The 21,057-nt window shown below is 37.6% G+C and overlaps 1 protein-coding gene across 1 annotated transcript in view; it reads right to left on the bottom strand.

The window, feature by feature from the left end:
• Positions 1-370: 370 nt before the first annotated feature.
• Positions 371-21,057, bottom strand: part of ephb3a (eph receptor B3a) — a 49,601-nt gene continuing 28,914 nt past the window's right edge. Inside the window, exons 10-16 of the mRNA XM_067454268.1 lie at positions 20,189-20,241; positions 19,088-19,210; positions 17,509-17,756; positions 10,850-11,065; positions 7,662-7,811; positions 6,232-6,425; positions 371-1,769 (exon numbers count right to left, since the gene is read on the bottom strand). Of these exons, the coding sequence (XP_067310369.1) occupies positions 1,661-1,769; positions 6,232-6,425; positions 7,662-7,811; positions 10,850-11,065; positions 17,509-17,756; positions 19,088-19,210; positions 20,189-20,241 (1,093 nt within the window). The 3' untranslated portion in view covers positions 371-1,660. The remainder of the gene's footprint in view (positions 1,770-6,231; positions 6,426-7,661; positions 7,812-10,849; positions 11,066-17,508; positions 17,757-19,087; positions 19,211-20,188; positions 20,242-21,057) is intronic.

Genomic DNA, 21,057 nt, shown 5'->3' on the forward strand with positions numbered 1-21,057 from the left:
GGGCGGAGCTATCAAACTAGGGGTGACCCTTTTGGGGGTAGGGGCATTTTTGTTTTGGTGATTTGAAATAACAAAAACGGTTAGCAGAAAGCACTTACCCCACCTTTAACTGACAGTTTGGGGAGACACGACTTTGAGGGAGGACCCGAAATGTCATGACACCGTTTCTCGTCTCACATTGCTTAGCAGAATCTGCTCTGGCTTTGCGTGTTCATGTGTTTTGAAGGAGGCACGCAATAGAGTTTGAAGCAAAACACAGCAATGTAGCATTTCTTTGCACTAAACATTGAATGTAGCAGATTGGAACATTTCATGTAGGTGTCATGGGTCTCATGAATTAGCCATTATAATCATGTCGATGACTCTTCAGTTCTTATGAGGCATTTATTTACACAGTTATGCATATTTGAACAGACTGAATTAAAATAAGTGGAATATTCATCAAACAACAGCTCTCAAGTCAACCTGTTGTTGTCTCCCCTCTCAGATAAGTTTGAGTTTTGAATATGGCATGCATGTAAAGCTGTAGAGCTCGACTGGCTCACTCAAGCACACATAATCATACTGTACACACACACACACACACACACACACACACACACACACACACACACACACACACACACACACACACACACACACACACACACACACACACACACACACACACACACACACACACACACACACACACACACACACACAGATCAAAATTCCCCTTCGCTCACCAGCAGAGGAAACGGGAATTGTTAAATCACAGTCCGAAGTCCTCCACGTGGAGAAATCTCTCAAGAGCGTTTCATGGAAGACAAAATACAATGGAGGTAAATAAAACACCTCTCTTGAATCGTAACAATCCACTTCAAGTCAACTTGCCCTTAAAGGACTTTCCATTCTTTGAACATTTTCTCGCCTCTTTCTGAAAGTTAAAGTTTGAGTCCATCCTGCCCAGTTTGAAACTTTCATGTGTTCCACTCCTCTCTTCCTTTCTTCAATATGAAGAAAAGATCAGAAGAAACAAGTCTTTGAGGGAAACGAGCGGCAAAATACCCTCAAGCCAACATCAAACAGTCCCGGCTTACATTTAATACATATTTTAAACATTATTACAGTTAGCTTATAATTCTCAAGTCCGTCTCTTTGTTTGTGGCCTCGGCAAATGAGAGGAAGAATGGAAGGGATTTGAGTTAAGGAAGAGAGTGATCTTTTTTTTCCAATAGAGAAAGACATGCACACATGCAAACTGAACCTGAGAAGAAGAAATGTCGTCAATTTAATCCATGTAATGAAAATTCAGTGTAAACATGAGACAGTCATGAGAAAAGGGAGGAAAAGAACAAAGACGATTGCCTGAGGCGCCATCATACAGAATTCCAATTAACATGTGCTGTGTTTTCCCAGCACTCTCCAGGTGTTCCATACACAGACTGCCCGTCAGGCTGATACAGTTTTCCATTGGACACGGCGTAGTTTTCCACAGGCTCGTTGGGAGGGGTGCAACACTGTCCCAAATTGTATACAGGTTTTCCATTGGCTCTTCAAGCAAAAGTCATTTCCAGTAATTTTCCATGGGCTTTATATGGATTGTGCCAGTCAGGTTTGCTCTTGAAACAGGATTTTGATGCTAGCCTGGAGGCTAGCAGGTGTTTTTTTTAATCAGTCAAACCCGTATGGGAAGAGTTTGGCTCATTTGTTCTTTCATGTCTTGTGCATCTCCTATACTCTTCCTTTGGTGACTCGGCAGCGTCCCGCCAATTCGACAGAGATCACTGTAGAGAGGGAAATGCAAAGCAAAAATCAGCTAATGCAGGAAACACTGACATGTGACAGCACTGAAGGTTTTCATTTCAAGGGATAGTTCACATGACATGACAATTCTATCATTAATTAATGTCAAAGAGGAATTCAAATTGGATTCGAATTGGTCACACCCCACCAAATGTTTAATTGGAAATTGAACATGAATGACAGGAAAAGGGATTATGGAACTACATTCTGGGAAACTGTTTTACCCTGGTCTGTCTGTCTGTCTGTCTGTCTGTCTGTCTGTCTGTCTGTCTGTCTGTCTGTCTGTCTGTCTGTCTGTCTGTCTATCTATCTATCTATCTATCTATCTATCTATCTATCTATCTATCTATCTATCTATCTATCAGCGCCTGTCTGTCTGTCTGTCTGTCTGTCTGTCTGTCTGTCTGTCTGTCTGTCTGTCTATCTATCTATCTATCTATCTATCTATCTATCTATCTATCTATCTATCTATCTATCTATCAGCGCATGTCTGTCTGTCTGTCTGTCTGTCTGTCTGTCTGTCTGTCTGTCTGTCTGTCTGTCTATCTATCTATCTATCTATCTATCTATCTATCTATCTATCAGCGCCTGTCTGTCTGTCTGTCTGTCTGTCTGTCTGTCTGTCTGTCTGTCTGTCTATCTATCTATCTATCTATCTATCTATCTATTGTCTGTCTATCTGTCCGTCCGTCCGTCCGTCCGTCTGTCTATCTATCTATCTATCTATCTATCTATCTATCTATCTATCTATCTATCTATCTATCTATCTATCTATCTATCGTCTGTCTATCTGTCTGTCCGTCCGTCCGTCCGTCCGTCCATCCATCCATCCATCCATCCATCATCTATCTATCTATCTATCTATCTATCTATCTATCTATCTATCTATCTATCTATCTATCTATCTATCTATCTATCTATCTATCTATCTATCTATCTATCTATCTATCTATCTATCTATCTATCACCTGTTTGTCTGTCTGTCTTTTCTTGACCAACCCGATCACATGTAAATGCGTATAAATAGTACGAGAGTGCAATGTTGTGGAATGTATACGACTAAACTCATTTTGGCGTGTATATGCTACGCTGTTTTTTGCTTGCATATGATACGCACTTTATGGCGTATTATTATACGTATGAACCCCCCCACCCCACCACCCTAATCCTACCCAAGAGCGTCATATACACGCCATAAAGTGCGTATCATATGCACGTGAAAAACAGCGTAGCATATGCACGCCAAAATGAGCTTCACATTGAGTATACATTCCACGACATTGCACACTCGTACTATTTATACGCATTTACTAATTAACAAATTCAAATTTCAATAATTATGTTTGCAATTTCAGTTTAAATTTAGAAATTTAATTACAATTTCCATTCTCAACTTAATTCAGAATTTTGAAGATTCTTGTAAAAGTGTAATTACACCAACAAGTACAGGTATTACTGTAATTACTATACGGTTTAGGGTTAATTAAATTGTTTGTATGGATTTTTAAGTATGGATAATTTAATGTTATTCATATAGAAAGTAATTGTAACGTGGCAAGCACTATAAAATAAAGTGTTACCATGACAGCACATACAACATGAGAGTAAACAATGACAGTATTTTCATCTATTTAATTTTTTCATTATTCCATAAATTTCCAATAAAAAAGGCCAAATGCGTATGCCCTCAAATGAGGATAGTAATCACGCACACAGACACACAGCTGTCTCTGGAGATTGGATCATGGCATGTCAACAGCCTGAGCAGGGCTGCTCGTGCATACAGATTCAAACATAAATGAATCATACACAGGCCATCAGCATGCAGCGTCACGCGGAGACATGACGCACCCGCGCACGTACACACTCGACCGTTGGACACGAGGCTCCACTGCCGGCACATTAAAAAGATCATTAGCTGACTAATTAAAGTCATTGCTCTCTTTTAGCATCTCCTCCATCTCCCTTATTAAGCGCTCTCCACCACCTCCGCTAGCCCTGGTCTGAACTGAACCAGCTTCCCCAGCGAGCAGACACAGCAGCCAGTGAAGAGGAAAGGGCACTGCACTGTGTGTAAGTCAGCCGTTACTCCGTTTCCCAAGACGGTGCGGTTCAAAACGCTCTAGGCTAACGGCGTGCATTTACAAACGCGAGTGAAATGAGCGTGCTTATTTTGACTAAGACTCAGCAGTGTTATAGATTGCATTTATTTGCTGGATAATTTATGTGGTTGAAACTGCTTATCGTGAGGAGTTGGGTGGGGGGAAAAGCCCTGCACGGTAAACAACGGTTTGCATTGTGAGGCGCGGGAGGGGCTAGCCTATGGTGATAGCTATTTTGCTACACGTTCAGTTTAAAAATTCAGCTCGTGCTTTACCCGTAGGAAAGAGAGATCCCTTTATAATATCTTGATTATTTCTCCTAGACTGCAATGAGATGGAATGGAGAGCTGCTTCTTAGGTGTTTCTCGCTAGTAATCTCACATCTCCTCATGTAGAGATCTCAGCGATGGCACAAACTGTACTTAGATTCACCATGATCAATCAAATGTCAGAGATCCCAATATGAACAAACATTTCCCATTACCCTCACTGTATGCCACAGTTTCTTTTCTGTCTGTTTCTGCTAGGAATTTGTTTATTTTTAAAAAGTAACTTTATATCTCACAATCACAACTTTTATAAACACATTTATAGTAACCACTATTCTCTCATGACAGATCTCTGAAGAGTTTAGCATGGCAATGGATATAACAATGTTAACCTTTGGTCTTGGCTGAATAAATCTGCTATGCTGCGGTGTAGTACTGCTTACAGAAACTTGCTACTGCTAATACACACGCACAGACACGCTGCTGTGAGCATGTAAGCACATGTAGCATATGAAATTGCTTGTAGCAGATCTATACAAGTGGAGCTGGGGAAGATGGAGGGTTTCAGAGGTACTTTGAAAGTGCGCTGCAAACTGCTACAGCAAACACACACCAACTATTTAACTGTCAAATGCAAGAATGTTTCGGCAATCATTATTACCTATTCGGCTTTAGCGACCCGGATCTATATCTAACACGGATGGATCTCTACCTGTCGCGATAATATAAAACTCTCCTGATATTAGAGTAACAATTACAGACGAATAAAATAAAGCATATTTTGTGAACTTTTGGAGCATGGAAGGGTTCAGTATGAGCAGATGTTTTATACCATCATCACTGTCCTCGCCAGAGCTCATTTCCCAGTACATTCAGTATCTGGCTTATATTCGCCATCTCAAACATATTCTAAAAACGATCATTTTCAACATTTTCAAAATCAATATTTTGATCGCTGACAGCTTCTTCACTAGATCCACCATCAAGTGACAGTGACACTAATATTTGACTGCGTTCGGTACTTGCTCTGCAGTAAATCACGGTGCCATTTTAAGTTTTACTGATGATACTTCCCATTCTTTAGTTTCCTGCCTGCGGTAACTATGAGTGAAAGGCCACTTCATCATTGTGTATCAGACATTTCACTCAAGTCATCAAATATTCAATTATTGTTGTACAGGGAAAAAATATACTTACACTGTTACACACCTCGTGTTGTTAGCATAAAAAAAAAAATACATGGGATAACAGACATTCTTTTATATTTGTATTATTTGGTTACACTTTATTTAAAGGTGTCATTATTACAGTTATATTATTATATATTTAATTACTGGGTAATATTAATTAACTACATGTACTTAGGATAAGGGTTTGATTTAGGGTTAGTTGCATGTAATTATGCATAATTTACTGTTATCACTATGGTAAGTACATGTAACATATGTAACAAGGACACTGTACAATAAAGTGTTTTCTATTATGTTTTTTTTCTTTTTATATTGTTTATAATGAACTGGTTGAGGAATACTAAGAAGATTGATGCCTAATTAAAAATATATATATATGAGTAGGAGGGTAGCAAATGACGTCCCGGGTCACTAAAGACCAGAGGTATGTGTTTAAGGGTTAAATGTTAAGAAGCAGGCTGCAGATGCAACAAGAACCAATCAGCTTGAGCCATGCAGTTAACATTGTAAAAGTCAGTTTGCTAAGGACCCATCATCCTGCACCATCTAGATTTTCATGACAAAACTTGGTGTTTTTAAACCTCAAAATTAGATTTTATCCTGCCATTGTGACTTCAACTTTATTATTGTGATTCTTGTAATTGTCAGTTTGTTTTCTGTAATTGCAACGTTTCGTCCTACAATGTAACTTTATATTTAACAACTGTGACTTTTTTCCTTGTTATTTTTAATGTTCTGACAATATGACAAATTTGACGAAATAGCAGTAACAATGCACTCTTTTGCTCTGCCAATTATAATTCCACAAACTACATTTCAGCTGAAAGATCCATCTTTTCCTGTAAGTCAAAGCCAGAATTGACCCGTCTGTTTTCTGCTCACCCTGAGTGTGTACTGGTAAGCACTTTGAGGCTTGCGGCGTTGCGGAGGAGCTTGTCAAGTGTGCTGACGATCTGTCCGAAGCGTGGCCTCATGTTCCGCTCCTTCACCCAGCACTCCAGCATCAGCTGGTGCAGCACTGCGGGGCAGTCCATGGGAGGAGGCAGCCTGTAGTCCTGCTCCACTGCGTTCATTACCTACAGCATCAACAGACAGAGCAGTTACACTGTCCTTTTGCATTAGGACAAACTCGGCAGTATGCAGAGTTTTATTAGGCGTACAGTATGCGTCTGGAATGTTACAACAGTTAAACCATAATAAAGATTAATAGGGGCATAAGAGAACCTTTATAGGAGCATCTCAGAATAAGACATATAGCACTGTGCTTGCGATATAGACAAAAAAAAAATAAATAAAAAATAAATAAATAAATATATATATATATATATATATATATATATATATATATATATATATATATATATATATATATAAATAAAACGACATTAAAACATTAAGTACCATAAACATTTATTATTTTTATACACCATCTTATTCAAAATGCGAAGTTTATTTAGTATAGTTGTGGTATATGTTGTCATACCCTTTATTTATATTGATTTACATAAAACATTGATGTTATTGTATTTCTTTTACTGTATAACAGTAATAAATACTGTAACAACTTGATTTTTTGTTTAAATATGCTTAAATTTTAGAATCATCATTGAGAATAATAATAATAATAATTTAAAAACACTAAGCAAAAACAAAAGCATGAATACTTATTTCCTTTCTTTTTAATTATTTATCTCAGCAGCACGTCTGGTCAAAGGTATGTGCTTTTCATTAAATAAAATTTTTAATAAATTAATTAATAATAATAATAATAATAATAATAATGATACACACACACACGCACACACGCGCACGCGCGCACACGCATACACACGCACACACACACACATTAGTGCTGTCAATTGATTAAAACAATTTTCACACCTAACATTAAAGTTTTTAATATATCTTTATATTAAATTTCATATACAATTTCACATTTAATCTCTCACATAAAGACAGTATATTTAAAATATTTGACATACAGCTAGGAAATATACAGAAATAAAGTCGAAAATCCTCACAACTGTGTTTATTTAATACTTTTTAACTCAAAAGACTGTGCTTAAAAGGATACTCGACAAATTGGACATGTTGGCATACTTTTGTGTGCTTGCCCATTCAAGCGCAAAAGAGAACTGATACTGTGTTAATTGCATTTTTAACTTTTAAAAATAATTATATTTTTAACAAGTTAAACAGAAAAAATTAATCGCATGGGTCACTAAAGATCTGAGGTATGCATTCATTTTATTCTAAAATGTTACCTTAAACATGTGATTCATCTGGACAGTAACATTAAAAAGTAGACATACATCTTGATTGCTCATGTCCCAATATGGCCGCTCCCCGAATGACATGACCTCCCACATCACGATGCCGTAGCTCCACACATCACTGGCCGAAGTGAACTTCCTGAAGGCGATCGCCTCTGGAGCAGTCCAGCGGATTGGGATCTTTCCCCCCTATATGATAGCACACATACACACAGAGAAGCCATTAAATTCCAACACAGACTTTAAAACCAACGACGTGGCTGGAGTCTTCAGCTGCCTAATTAGAGCGAAGCCTCGGCCCCAACTCACGGCTTTCTCCCCACAGGGTACATCGCTGGGTTCATTAATCTAAGATGAAAACCAGTCAAAATAAGATGGCCGACTTTAAACATAGCAGTTTGATCTATCCCTGAAACAGACAACGTGCATGGGGAAGCTAATCAATAAACTAATCCAAGCAAAGTACGAGCTAAACGAGCTAAATCTTCACTTCTACTAATACTGAGTAGTAGCATAACAACACAAATATTTACTCAACATTTTTAGCCAATAGAGTCTAAAAATAAACTGAAAGGAATTTTATGGGATTCTAGTCCTTCAATTCCCTTATCTGCCGCCTATCATGTCGGACACATTGAACAAGCCATCACATACTGTACTGACTACTTCCATATGTTTCCAACAGACAGAGATAGAGACAGGCTTCTTCCACATATCAAGAATGCCATCTGTACTCATGATTCTGATGGTCAATGCTGTTCTTATCAATTCTTAATGCACACTGTATCTGTAAAGCGCAGATATCGCTACATTTCAGCCTGGCACCTGAATCTAATGTTCTCTGAATTCCCTCAAAGCTAACAGACATGGAATAAAATCCACAACAATTATTTATTTCATGGGAACTTTTAGGTTAATATTGACAAATATACCAAACAGTAGCCTACTAACATGGTTTTTCGATATGTATCAAGTGCATAAATAAATACCACAATATATGTACGCTCTCATATACTTTATACTTTATATTCTTTAAATAACAGGGTATTCGATATGGTAACCATTCAGTATCATGGTGTATATCAAATTACTATGGTATTGACAATTGATACCATAATGATTACTCAAATGAATAGCATCATGCTAACATACAGTGGAGCAAAAATTATTTAGTCAGCCACCAATTGTGCAAGTTGTCCTGCTTAAAAACATGAGAGGCTTGTCATTTTCATCATAGGTACACTTCAACTGTGAGAGACAGAATGAGAAAAAAAGAAAATCACATCAATACTTTGTTATATACCCTTTGTCGCCACAAGGTTTTTACACACTGTTGCTAGTTTGGTCCATTCCTCCATGCAGATCTCCTCTAGAGCAGTGATGTTCTGGGGCTGTCGCTGGGCAACACAGATTTACAACTCCCTCCAAAGATTTTCTATGGGATTAAAATCTGGAGACTGGCTAGGCCACTCCAGGACCTTGAAATGCTTCTTACGAAGCCACTCCTTCATTGCCCGGGCGGTGTGTTTGGCATCACTGTCATGCTGAACGACCCAGCCACGTTTCATCTTCAATGCCCTTGCTGATAGAAGGAGGTTTTTACTGAAAATCTCATGATACATGGCCCCATTCATCCATTCCTTTACACGGATCAGTCGTCCTCGTCCCTTTGCAGAAAAACAGCCCCAAAGTATGATGTTTCCACCCCCATGCTTTATAGTAGGTATGGTGCAACTCAGCATTTTTTCTTCTCCAAACATGGTAAGTTTTTACCAAAAAGTTCTATTTTGGTTACATCTGACAATCTGAAATTCTCCTAATCCTCTTCTGGATCATCAAAATGCTCTCTAGCAAACTTCAGACAGTAACTTTGTTACTTTGGTCACAGCTCTCTGAAGGTCATCCACTAGGTCCCTTTTGCCCACCCTTTTTGTGATTATTGTGACCCCACGGGGTGAGATCTTGTGTGGAGCCCCAGATCGAGGGAGATTATCAGTGGTCTTGTATGTCTTCTATTTTCTAATAATTGCTCTCACAGTCAATTTCTTCACACCAAGCTGTTTAGCTATTGCAGATTCAGTCTACAATTTTGTTTCTGGTGTCCTTTGACAGCTCTTTGGATTTCTGGATTTTTTTCTCATTCTGTCTCACATAGTTGAAGTGTACCTATGATGAAAATTACAGGCTTCTCTCATCTTTTTAAGTGGGAGAACGTGCACAATTGGTGGCTGACTAAATAAATAGCACCCGTGATTTTGCAAGTAAAACGTGCTCCTAGTTTAACATATTTTGTCTGAAAATGTAGCCCTTACCCTAATACTGATGTAGAACCACCTAACTGGTTTTAAGCTTACACTTGACTTAAGTGTTATATTATGTGATTTTTTGGACAAAATTAGATAAGGGGGAGACTTTATATTGTTTAATAGTGTTTAATGTTTAATTATGTTGGAATATGAATCATTAGAATCATTTGAATTATACTGGGTTACCATAGTGGAGAAGAGCAGAGCGATTGCTTAGGCTGTGGACTGAGACAGCTCATGTCATTAAAGAGCATTTCATAGTACTTGACATGTTCATTATGTGCTATTGCTGACTAACAGAATGAACGCTAGTTAGTACAGTCTTATTAATCAGTCAAGTGACCACAAAAATATACAAAAAACAAAATAAGCTTGTGATTTGATTAAAGAGGCAGGGTCTCAAGCCCCCCTGTGCACGCCATGTTGTTAGGAAGCCATATTAAAATCATTTTGAGACTACTCAATTGGGTTACTTAAAAATGACTTCATTCCATGATGTTAAAGTTATGTGAACAAATTATGTTGAACTTAATTGAATCATGTGGAACCGATGCACATGATTAAATCATGTAAATCCAACACACCTTTTTTCAGTGTTGCCCCGTCTTTGTTTCTTTTTTTGGCTTGACAAAATGGTACTCAAATCAGTCAATTAATCTTAATTTGGGTTTTGTGAGTAAAAAGGCATAGTATGTGAATAGTACAGATGACTAGATTTTAACAGTTAAGTTCAAATTAAGTAAAGTTAACAAAAAGTGGTAAGTTATAATAACTGTTGGAATTTACAGTGTACTTTAAGATATAAGCAACAATAATGGCTTAGTGGGAATGGAAGGATTTGTTGGAACAAGGTTATTTCATTACTGCCTATTATATTGTTATATAAAAATAGCAAACACGTATGGCCTTATCTGAACTCACCAATGAGCTGGTGTAGGTCGGGTCCGAGGAGTTGTCATCTAAAAAGCGAGAGAGGCCAAAGTCGGACACTTTGCACACCAGGTTGCTGTTGACGAGCACGTTGCGAGCAGCCAGGTCACGATGGACATAGTTCATGTCGGACAGGTACTTCATGCCAGCTGCGATCCCCCTCAACATGCCAACCAGCTGCGTGACGGTAAACCTGCCATCGTTCAGCTGAGCGGGAACAGTGAAATAAAAGAGGGAGATTGACATTAACAGATGTAAACATGACACCGCCCCATTTCTACTTGTTCTAATCAGCCTGACTTTGACAGGGCCGTCGGACTAATTCCACTCGCAGCAGCCCGTAATCTTCTTCATAGTATCAGGATGCCAATGCTATGAAGACAGAACTCCACAAAAGCTAATCCTTATGGAGGAATTTCCTTTGCAATTGTGCTGAGTACTTGAAAGCATAATTCAATTGCACACTTCACATAGAATATCAAAACCACATGTTTTCATTTTCATATTCTGAATAGAGAAAACGTTGAAGCAGTGGTTCTCTGGTGGGTCACAGTCTGTTCTGATAGGAACCCAGACAGCCAGGATTAAACAGTGGGTAACACTTTAGTTTAAGGTCTAATTCTTACTATTAACTAGTTGCTTATAAACATGCATATTACTAGGATATTGGCTGTTTATTAGTACGTATAAAACACATATAAATGCTTTATTCTACATCATTAATCCTACCCAAAGCCTAAACTTAACAACTACCTAACTAACTAATAATAAGCAGTCATTAGGAGTTTATTGACTCAAAGGTTGTAGTTAATTGGGAGAATTGGATCCTAATCTACAGAGTGACCAAACAGTAATGCTAATTATAAAAGCAAAATAACCCCATTATTGTACATAGATTGTACAGTAAAATAAACAGTCTTTTCAACAACATCAAATCAACGGCTGTGCATCAAATAAAACACCACTCTTTTCTGGAAAAAAATTAGAACATGACCCAAACAACATTGACTACAGCTTCGCATGCAACAAAGATGATTTGTACAGTGTTTAACAGACATTTAGAAACTAGTAATAAATGAATATACACTACCAGGGTTAGTATGATTTTTATTATTATTGACTAATGATGCATTAAATGGCAATTAAGACAATTGAATTGTTACAAAAGGTTACTATTTTAAATGAATGCTGAACTTTCCAATCATCAAAGAAAGCTGGGAAACGGTATAATGGCTTCCACAACAATATTAAGCAGCACAACTGTTTGATAATAATAAATGTTCCTTGAGCAGCAATTCAGCATATGATAATGAAGTAATGAAGTAATGATGCCAAAGTCAGGTTTGACATCACAAAAATACATTACATTTTATCATTAAATACCAATGTTTGGACTTAAATAGGCAAATACTTAAGAGTCTAGGATTGGATCATTATTGCAGTGATTATTATGTTTCTAGCATGTTATATTTGTTTGGAAACAGTTCTTCTAACCCTAACTGAGACAAGTACAAGATATTGACCAAAAATGGATGCATGTTGTGAGTCCAACACTCTGTAAAGTCTATTCCAGCACATCCAAAAGACTTTCAATGAATTTAAGGTCTGGACTTAGTGGTGCCAAATGCCGATTCATGTGGGAAATGATTCTTCATGCACCCTCACAACTATTCTTTCCCAATTTGAGCCTGATGAATAGTGACATTGTCATCCTGGAATATGACTGTGACGTGTCTTCCTAAATTTTTGTTTAAGGCAAAAAACTCCATCAGTTAGGGTAAGAAGAACTGTTGCCGAACATAAAAATGCTAGAAACATAAAAATCACTGCAATGATTGACTCTCAAGCATTTGCCTATTTTAATCCAATGTTTTATTTTTCTTTGGCCAGGCAGTACACACACACACGCACATGTCATGTTTCCATGTTTAATGGGGACTTTCCATAGGCGTAATGGATTTCACACTGTACAACACTGCCCCTGCCCCTAAACCTACCCATCACAGGAAACATTCCACATTTTTACTTTCTCGAAAAAAAATCCTTCTGTGTGATTTATAAGATGTTTTCCTCATGGGGACCTAAAAATATCCCCCCAAGGACAAGGATTTCGGATATTGCCATCTTTGTGGGGACATTTTGTCCCCATAACGTAGGGTTTACCAGGCCGCATGCACGCACGCACACACACATTTGTTTTTGTGAGTAGATTCCATAGGCGTAATGGTTTTTTGTACAAACTGTATTTTCTATCCCCTTACACTGCCCCTACCCCTAAATCTACACCTAGCCACACATTCTGCATTTTTACCTTCTAAAAAAAACTCACACACACACACACACACACACACGCACACACACACACACACACACACACACACACACACACACACACACACACACACACACACACACACACACACACACACACACACACACACACACACACACACACACACACACACACGTTGGCCTATGTGGTTTACAGGGACTTTCCATAGGCGTAATGGATTTTATACTGTACAAACCGTATTTTCTATCCCCTTACACTGCCCCTGCCCCTAAACCTACCCATCACAGGAAACATTCTGCATTTTTACTTTCTCAAAAAAACATCATTTAGTATGTTTATAAGGCCATTTGATTTATGAGGACATTTGATATGTCCTCATAAACCACATTTATAGTATAATACCAGTGTAATACCCATGTAGTTATACAAATTTGTGTCCTCATAAACCACATAAACAGGCTCGCTCACACACACACACACACACACACACACACACACACACACACACACACACACACACACACACACACACACACACACACACACACACACACACACACACACACACACACACACACTCACACAAACACACACAACACTTTTGTACAAAAAAATTCCTTGATCTTGATACTAAAATGCAATGCTACAGCCCAGGTTTTGCTGCTGAAGAAACCTCTGAGGGGAAATTCACAAGTCTACTGTTCACAAATAGCACATGGTTCATGTTAAGCCTGAAGCAAAAGGACATCATCACGTCTGTAGGCATTCTCACTTGGTTTTGGCTTCAATGACGATAAACATTCTGCTACAAGATTTTGATGTTGATGCTTTTTTTTCTTCTAAAGTTGAAGATGAATCATGCCAAAGCTTGTTCCTATGGATATTTTTAGAAGCGTGTTTGTGCGTATGCGTGGAAAGAGTGCGCTTGTGTCCCTGGCTGGACTCTGTGTGAGTACAAGCTGTGCCGTAGGAAGATGCCGGGAGATGCCGGGCTTTAAGTTGTGTCATCGGCTGGTGTTCAGACAGAGCAAGACCATCCCACCTCTGGATGTCTAGCTCTCAGAGTTCTGCATTGACTACTTGGTAAGGTTCTGGAGTTCAGACTGTTTCTCAGGGATTACATAAAGACTTTAGATTACTTTATATTTTAAAGGGTTTGAAAAGCCAGATGTTGACACAAGTTAAAGGTGAAGTAAGGTTTCTGTCTGAAGAACCATGAATAACTGTTTAATGCTGAGGGGTTATCAAATTCCCCTGTCAACACGAAAGAAGTTCATACTGACAGGATTTATGCAAGGGAAGTTTTATAAAATGACGTATTTCAGACTGAAACAGAATATTCAATGGGACTTGATTTTATCCATCGGGAATTGATTGAACAAGTTATTAGATTTTGATGAAAGATTGTGAAGCCAAACTTTTTTCTTAGCACCAGGGGTGTGAGTAGACGAAGCCCTGAAGGTTTTCCAAAAGCTGCGTTTGTTCTTTCCAGCTTGTTTTTTTGTTTAGTTTTTAATCTATGCACTGCAGCAATTTTCATTGCAATGGCACTTGATTTAATATGCGATTGATGTATTTGAACACCCTATCGAGTGAGCAACGTAGCACGACTCAACAGATTCTTTCATTATAATGGCAGTGCTTTAGTTCATCACATTACGTCGATAGCAGTGAACACGATACTTTTTGAGTCACACACTCACAGCAATAATGGCACCAAGGACAGGTACAAAGAAAGATTACATTGTTAAAACGTGATTTCGCAAATGTGCCCAAGTGTCCACCAGATGAATATAAGGCAGGATGCATTAATACTGATTTAATAAGTTTGATTGATGTATTATGTATTAAATTTGACCTGCAAAAATGTTTTGCACTATTTGCACTGACTCAACTGTTTGAACTACAGGAAATCATACAAAAATATATATATACACACACACACACATGCACGCACGCACACAATCATAATTTCAAATGTACGTTTTTGGGGATTTTAGTTTGAATATGTTAGCCTTACTGGTATCTATAAGCTAGTGTGCTCCAAATCAATAAAAAAAAATGCATTTAGAAGATGTATACGCAAGTGTTCAAAACTTACAGTCGCAAACATGGATCAATTAGCCTAGAAATCTAGACATACCCTAGCGGCAGCTGGGGTAGATGGCCAAATGTAGTTTCATGTATTTTTATTGGCTGAAGTGCCTAGAACAGGTTCCCAGAAATGCCACGCCCCTTACCATTACGGGCAGAAGTCACATCTGCGGTGACTAGCAAGGGTTTATGATGTCACCAACCCAGGAAGAAGCTCGTTGTAGTCCAAACCGGCCGTTTTTGTAGGCAATAAACTGCCATAACTTTAACATAACAATATCTCCATTTGCATTGAACTTCCAGTACTGTAACTTTTCAAATACTGTTTATGCTCAAGCAGCAACATTACTCACTAACTAAAGTAAAAAAAAAAGTGATTGCATGCAACCAACCCTTTAAAGGAGAGGAGCTGTTCAATATGTCCCGCCCTGTCTTCCTGTTTCAATGGAAATAATGACGAAACAAAAAGCTGTGCATTTCAAGCCACTTTAATGGGCCTTTAACATAAAAATATTCCAATTGTGGTTTATAATATCCACGTTTTGTGAAAAACTAATGTTTTAAAATACAGTTTTAAAAAGCACACATTTACCTTATTAATGTGTGAGATTTTACTTCCTTTTTTTCCCCTCATACTGAGCAAAACAAACAAAATAATCATAACTAGATCTTTAAAGGTCACATTCTTTGCGATTCCATCTTTCAAACTTTAGTTCGTGTGTAATGTTGCTGTTTGAGCATAAATTATACCTGTAAAATTATAAAGCTCAAAGTTAAATACCAAGCGAGATATTTTATTTAACAGAAGTTCCCTTTCAAAGACTACAGCGAACGGCCGGTTTGGACTACACCGCTGCACTTCCTGCTTTAATAACGCAACTAAAACCGTTTGTTGAACCCTCCGCCCACAAGAACACGCAAATTCAGGGGCGTTGTCCTTTTGCTCTCGCAGGTCGAGAATAGGAAGCGTTTTTTTGTAGAGTGTGTTTGTCGCCATGCCATTGAAACGCTGTTATTTTCATCCCGGAGTCAAATCACCTTTGTTTGGCCTTCCCACGGATGATGTACGTAGAGATCAATGAAACTATGTGCAGCACATTTTGCTGAGGACTGCTTCCTCAATCTCAATCAGTTTAATGCCGGATTCGCAGAAAGATTATTCTTAAAGATGACGCAGTTCCCTCTTTGTCTGGAGAAGGCGTTGTTTATGGTGCACAAGCGGTAAGTGTATTTTATTATTTAAGTTGGTCCGTTTAACAGTTTATGTAACTCATGACACAAAGTGCAACGCTGTTTAGCTTTGTTAACTAACGTTAGATGGTAATTGAAACTAATCCGAAAAACGTAGCATATAAAAGTGTAGTAATTCATTCAGACACCATCGATTGTTGGTGTTTGTAATGATCAGTTTAAACTACTGAATAGACAGCTTACCATTCTGAAACATCCAGCAAAAGTCTTTCCTGGCCAGGTTGTAATCGATCCTCTCCGATATTCTCCGGGTCTGATTCCGGCTCAAATTGATAAGGCAATATAGACATTTATGCAATAACATTGAGCGCGTTATGGTAAGAGGCGGGACCTTTCTGGGCAAAGTGTGCTAAGCTGCTGTACAATCACAACACGGGAAGCGCTGGCCCAATCAGAACTCGTTACGTATTTTTGAAGGAGGGACTTCATAGAACAAGGAAATCATCAGGCCGTTTTTAGGACAGAGGAAACAGCGCTATACAGACAAGTAAATTGTGTGAAAAATACTGTTTTTTTACACGCGAAACATGAACTCATGTTATATTGCACACTGTAAACATAATCAAAGCTTCAAAAACACGCAAAGAACGGGACATTTAAAATGAGCTGGAAAAGATGTATTTATTTATATATTTATTTATTTATTTATTTATTTATTTATTTATTACCTTATTAATGTAAATTAATAAAATGATTTATTTTATTTACTATTAACATTACTATTACTATTTTAAAGTGAATATAAGCATGTTTAAATAGATGAATGTGGATTTTCATTAGCTCCAGGAGAGAGTGTGTTATGCATTATAAAACATAATGGAAGCATGAAAAAAAGAGTGTGAAATGTACCAGTGGGCAAATTTAACAGGGTTAGAAACACGTTAACCTAGATAATGCTCAGTTCCTGATGCTGAGGAATCTAACACTATAAGAACAAGAATGTCTTTTAATGTAAAGTAAATAAGGCGAATGCAGTAAAATGCTTTTGCATCAAATATGATCTCAATCTTACTCTGAGGAAGGAGTCGAGCGCTCCGTTCTCCATGAACTCTGTGACGATAAGCACCGGACAACTCCTAGTCAGAACTCCTTCCAAGTGGATGACGTTGGGATGGTCAAACTGGCCCATGATACTGGCCTCGCTGAGGAAGTCCCGTCTCTGGCGCTCTGTGTAGCCTGCCTTCAGCGTCTTGATGGCCACGGTTGCTTCCTTTCTGCCGGGCTGCTTGAGTCGGCCTCGACACACCTCCCCAAACTCTCCTGAATGAATGGAACGGAGAGGAAGAGGAGAGAGGGGGAGAGGGGGTGGGGTGGGGTGGGGTGGGGGCGTGAGGGAGAGGGAGGATTATTGGTTTGAGCTCAGGATAAAAAAAATCATTCGAGGGAAGAAATGATGTACCGCTGAAAGACCAAGGAAATTGAGTGAGAGGGAGAGAGAGAGAGAGAAAAGAGCGGATGGCAACAGTTTAGAGTTTGAATAGGCAGGGGACGGATGGAGAGAGAGGGTGAGAGAGGAGTTTAGGGACAGGCTGTGGAGAGGGAGGAGAGAGGAATTTAAGGGTTGTGGGGGTTTTGGGCCTGGACTCTGGATGTGAAGGTTTGAAATGAGGTGGAGGAAAGTGATTCAGATTGTAAAACATGAGATTGGCCAAGCACAAGCACAGGGATAAACAAATATAAGAACAACATAACAAAAAAACAAACACATAGGTAAAGGCAGCAAGCGGCATGCATTTGGTTAGTTATAGAATAACTCTATGTTATTTTTCATGAATTGTATTTTTTTTTAATGGGGTAGTTCTCATCATTTACTCACCCTCAAGTTGTTCCAAACTTGACAGAGTTTTCTTTCTGCTGCTGAACACAGAGGAGCTGACAGTAGCTATTGACTTTCATTTAGTATAGAACAAAAATATTATGTAAATGGCTACCAACAACTGTTTGGTCCACACATCCTTTAAAATAGCTTCTGTGTTCAGCAGAAGAAAGAAAGAACATTTTTGGAACAACTTGAGGATTTTTGGATGAACTACCTCTTTAAGCTATGTACTTAATAGCTATTGTTATAAATTAATATTTTAAAACTTTAAATATTTTTTCCAAGGCAGTCGTTTCCAACTGCTGTTTTCAAACAGAGGCTATGGACATAGAAAAACACTGAATGTCATTTATTAAATGCAACTAATCATAGTTATGCCCCCAAACAGGCTCATTAAAAGGGAGGGGAAAAGGCTGGAAAAGTCCAATTAAACTATACAGTATTTTCATGCAAATTACATTGTAAAATGTAGCCAATTAAAATAGAAAAAAGTTATTTTAAATGGTAACAATTTACCATATTACTATTTTTACTTTATTTTGAATGAGATAAATGCAGCCTTGATGAGCAGCAGTATTCTTTCAGAAATATTATAAAGTCCTGAAGCAAAAAACTGTTTAAAACCACTGATCTAAGGCATGCTGGGAAACACATATTCTTCATAATAGCCATTAATCAGAAAAGTCAGAATCAGAATATATATATATATATATATATATATATATATATATATATATATATATATATATATATATATATATATATGGTTTACCTGCTCCAATGACTTCCTCTATCTTCACACATGAGATGTCAATCTCTCGGGCAAACTCGTGAACTGCCTCGTTCGGGTCTTCATATGTAAAAGGGTCGATGTAAACTTTTACACCCGGTGATACTAAAAAGAAAAGAAGTAGTGTTTTTTTTAATATTATTTTTTTTTTATAGGTACACTGTAAACAATCAGTTTTTTTTTTTTACATAAAACACAAAACATCCCAATGTACCAATAAAAAAAACTAAATAAAATGTTTTATTAAAATATTATTCAAACTCAATGTGTTACATAGGGACATGACATAAAACAATAAAATAAAAATTCATAAATAAGGTAACTTTTTTATTATAACAAAAATTGACAAATGTTTACTGTAAAAATACATGTCACGATGAATACATCTATATTTTTCACACTAAATTATATGGCAATTCATACTTTCTACTTCCAAAAACACATTTTTACAGTAAAAACAAAAACAAAACAATTTTGCCTATTGTAATATATTTTTCATTTTATATATTTATATTTAAATCAATTGACAGATTTTAAGTATTTTTACATTATTTACCCATTAAAATGTGGTAACACTTTACAATAACGGTTCATTAGTTAACTACTTTAGTTTATATGAAGAACTAACAATACTTCTACAGCATTTATTCATCTTAACTTGTTAATTTCAACATTTACTAATAAATTATTCAAATTAAATGTTGTATTTGTTAAAATTAGTTATTGCACTGTGAACTAACATAAACAAACAATAAAAAGCTAGATTTGTATAATAAACACTGTATAATAAACATAATTTATAATAAACACTGTAACAAATATATTGCTCATTGTTAGTTAACTAATGTTAACAAATGAGACCTTATTGTAAAGTGGTACCAAAATTGTGCACATTTTTACAGTGTGAAACTCAAAATTTAGCTTGATACTAGAGCTATCCACCAGCTCATGGCTGTGAAATTATAATTTAATTTAATATCTTTTTTAAATACGTTATATCTGCACCATCTTCAAAAGCTTTCTCTTGCCACATCAGTAAATATGTATAGAAATATATGGGAAGCATGGTGCAGTTCCACTCACCGTACTGCTGCAGTTTTTCAGTATACTCCAGCTCAGATCCAGTACGCTGCCGTCTGTAACCAGATTATACACACACTGAGAGTCTGGCTTAAGACTGGATTTACACACTACATGAAGGCACAAAAAAAATGTAACTGGGGCATATTGTGAAAGAGAACATTTGAGTGCTTTAGGTATTTCATATGCTTCAATCATAAATTATGTCCCTCAAATTGAACAAAAAAAGCTAGTTTTTATCAATCTAAACTTATGAGAAGGATTCACTCCCTAAATGCCCGATCTACGCCTTTTGAGCCATTGCTCGTCATTTCTCGTCATTTGCGCCTAATTGCAATATGGAACATGCAGGATTCAAAGGCCGGGTCACCACAACAAGCAGCACGAAAGATCAACCGTCAAGGCTGTCTTGTCATCGCCTCTAACCAGAACTCCTCCATTACACGGTTCAGAGGAGACAAACTGTAGGCTATACTCTAAAAACAGTAAGTCAATTAACAGCAAATCATAGGTTGAATCCTTAAGCGCGAAACAATAACCAGGCCCAGGACATACATGCTAATCTGTGCTCGGTTCATGCCTGTATCAAGTGTCTGAAGACAGTGAACAGTGTATTTAAATCTCAGCCTTCTCATTAAGATCTCTTTGTTTCACTAACTCTGCATAAGTAGCGCGTTTAAAAAGAAAACGGGAGCAAAGGGGCCTATTGGAATTCACCATCTGTGGGATTCCTTTTGTCTCTTGACCTGTGCTAACAATGACGCCTGCTGCTAATTAGCATCTCATCTCCAATTTAAATGTCAGAAGGAAAAGAATGACGCTTCAGCGCACACACACACAAAGAAAACATTAGGATACTAGCGCAGAGGGCA

This window comes from Pseudorasbora parva, chromosome 9, assembly GCF_024679245.1.
Source record: "Pseudorasbora parva isolate DD20220531a chromosome 9, ASM2467924v1, whole genome shotgun sequence".
NCBI lineage: Eukaryota > Metazoa > Chordata > Actinopteri > Cypriniformes > Gobionidae > Pseudorasbora > Pseudorasbora parva.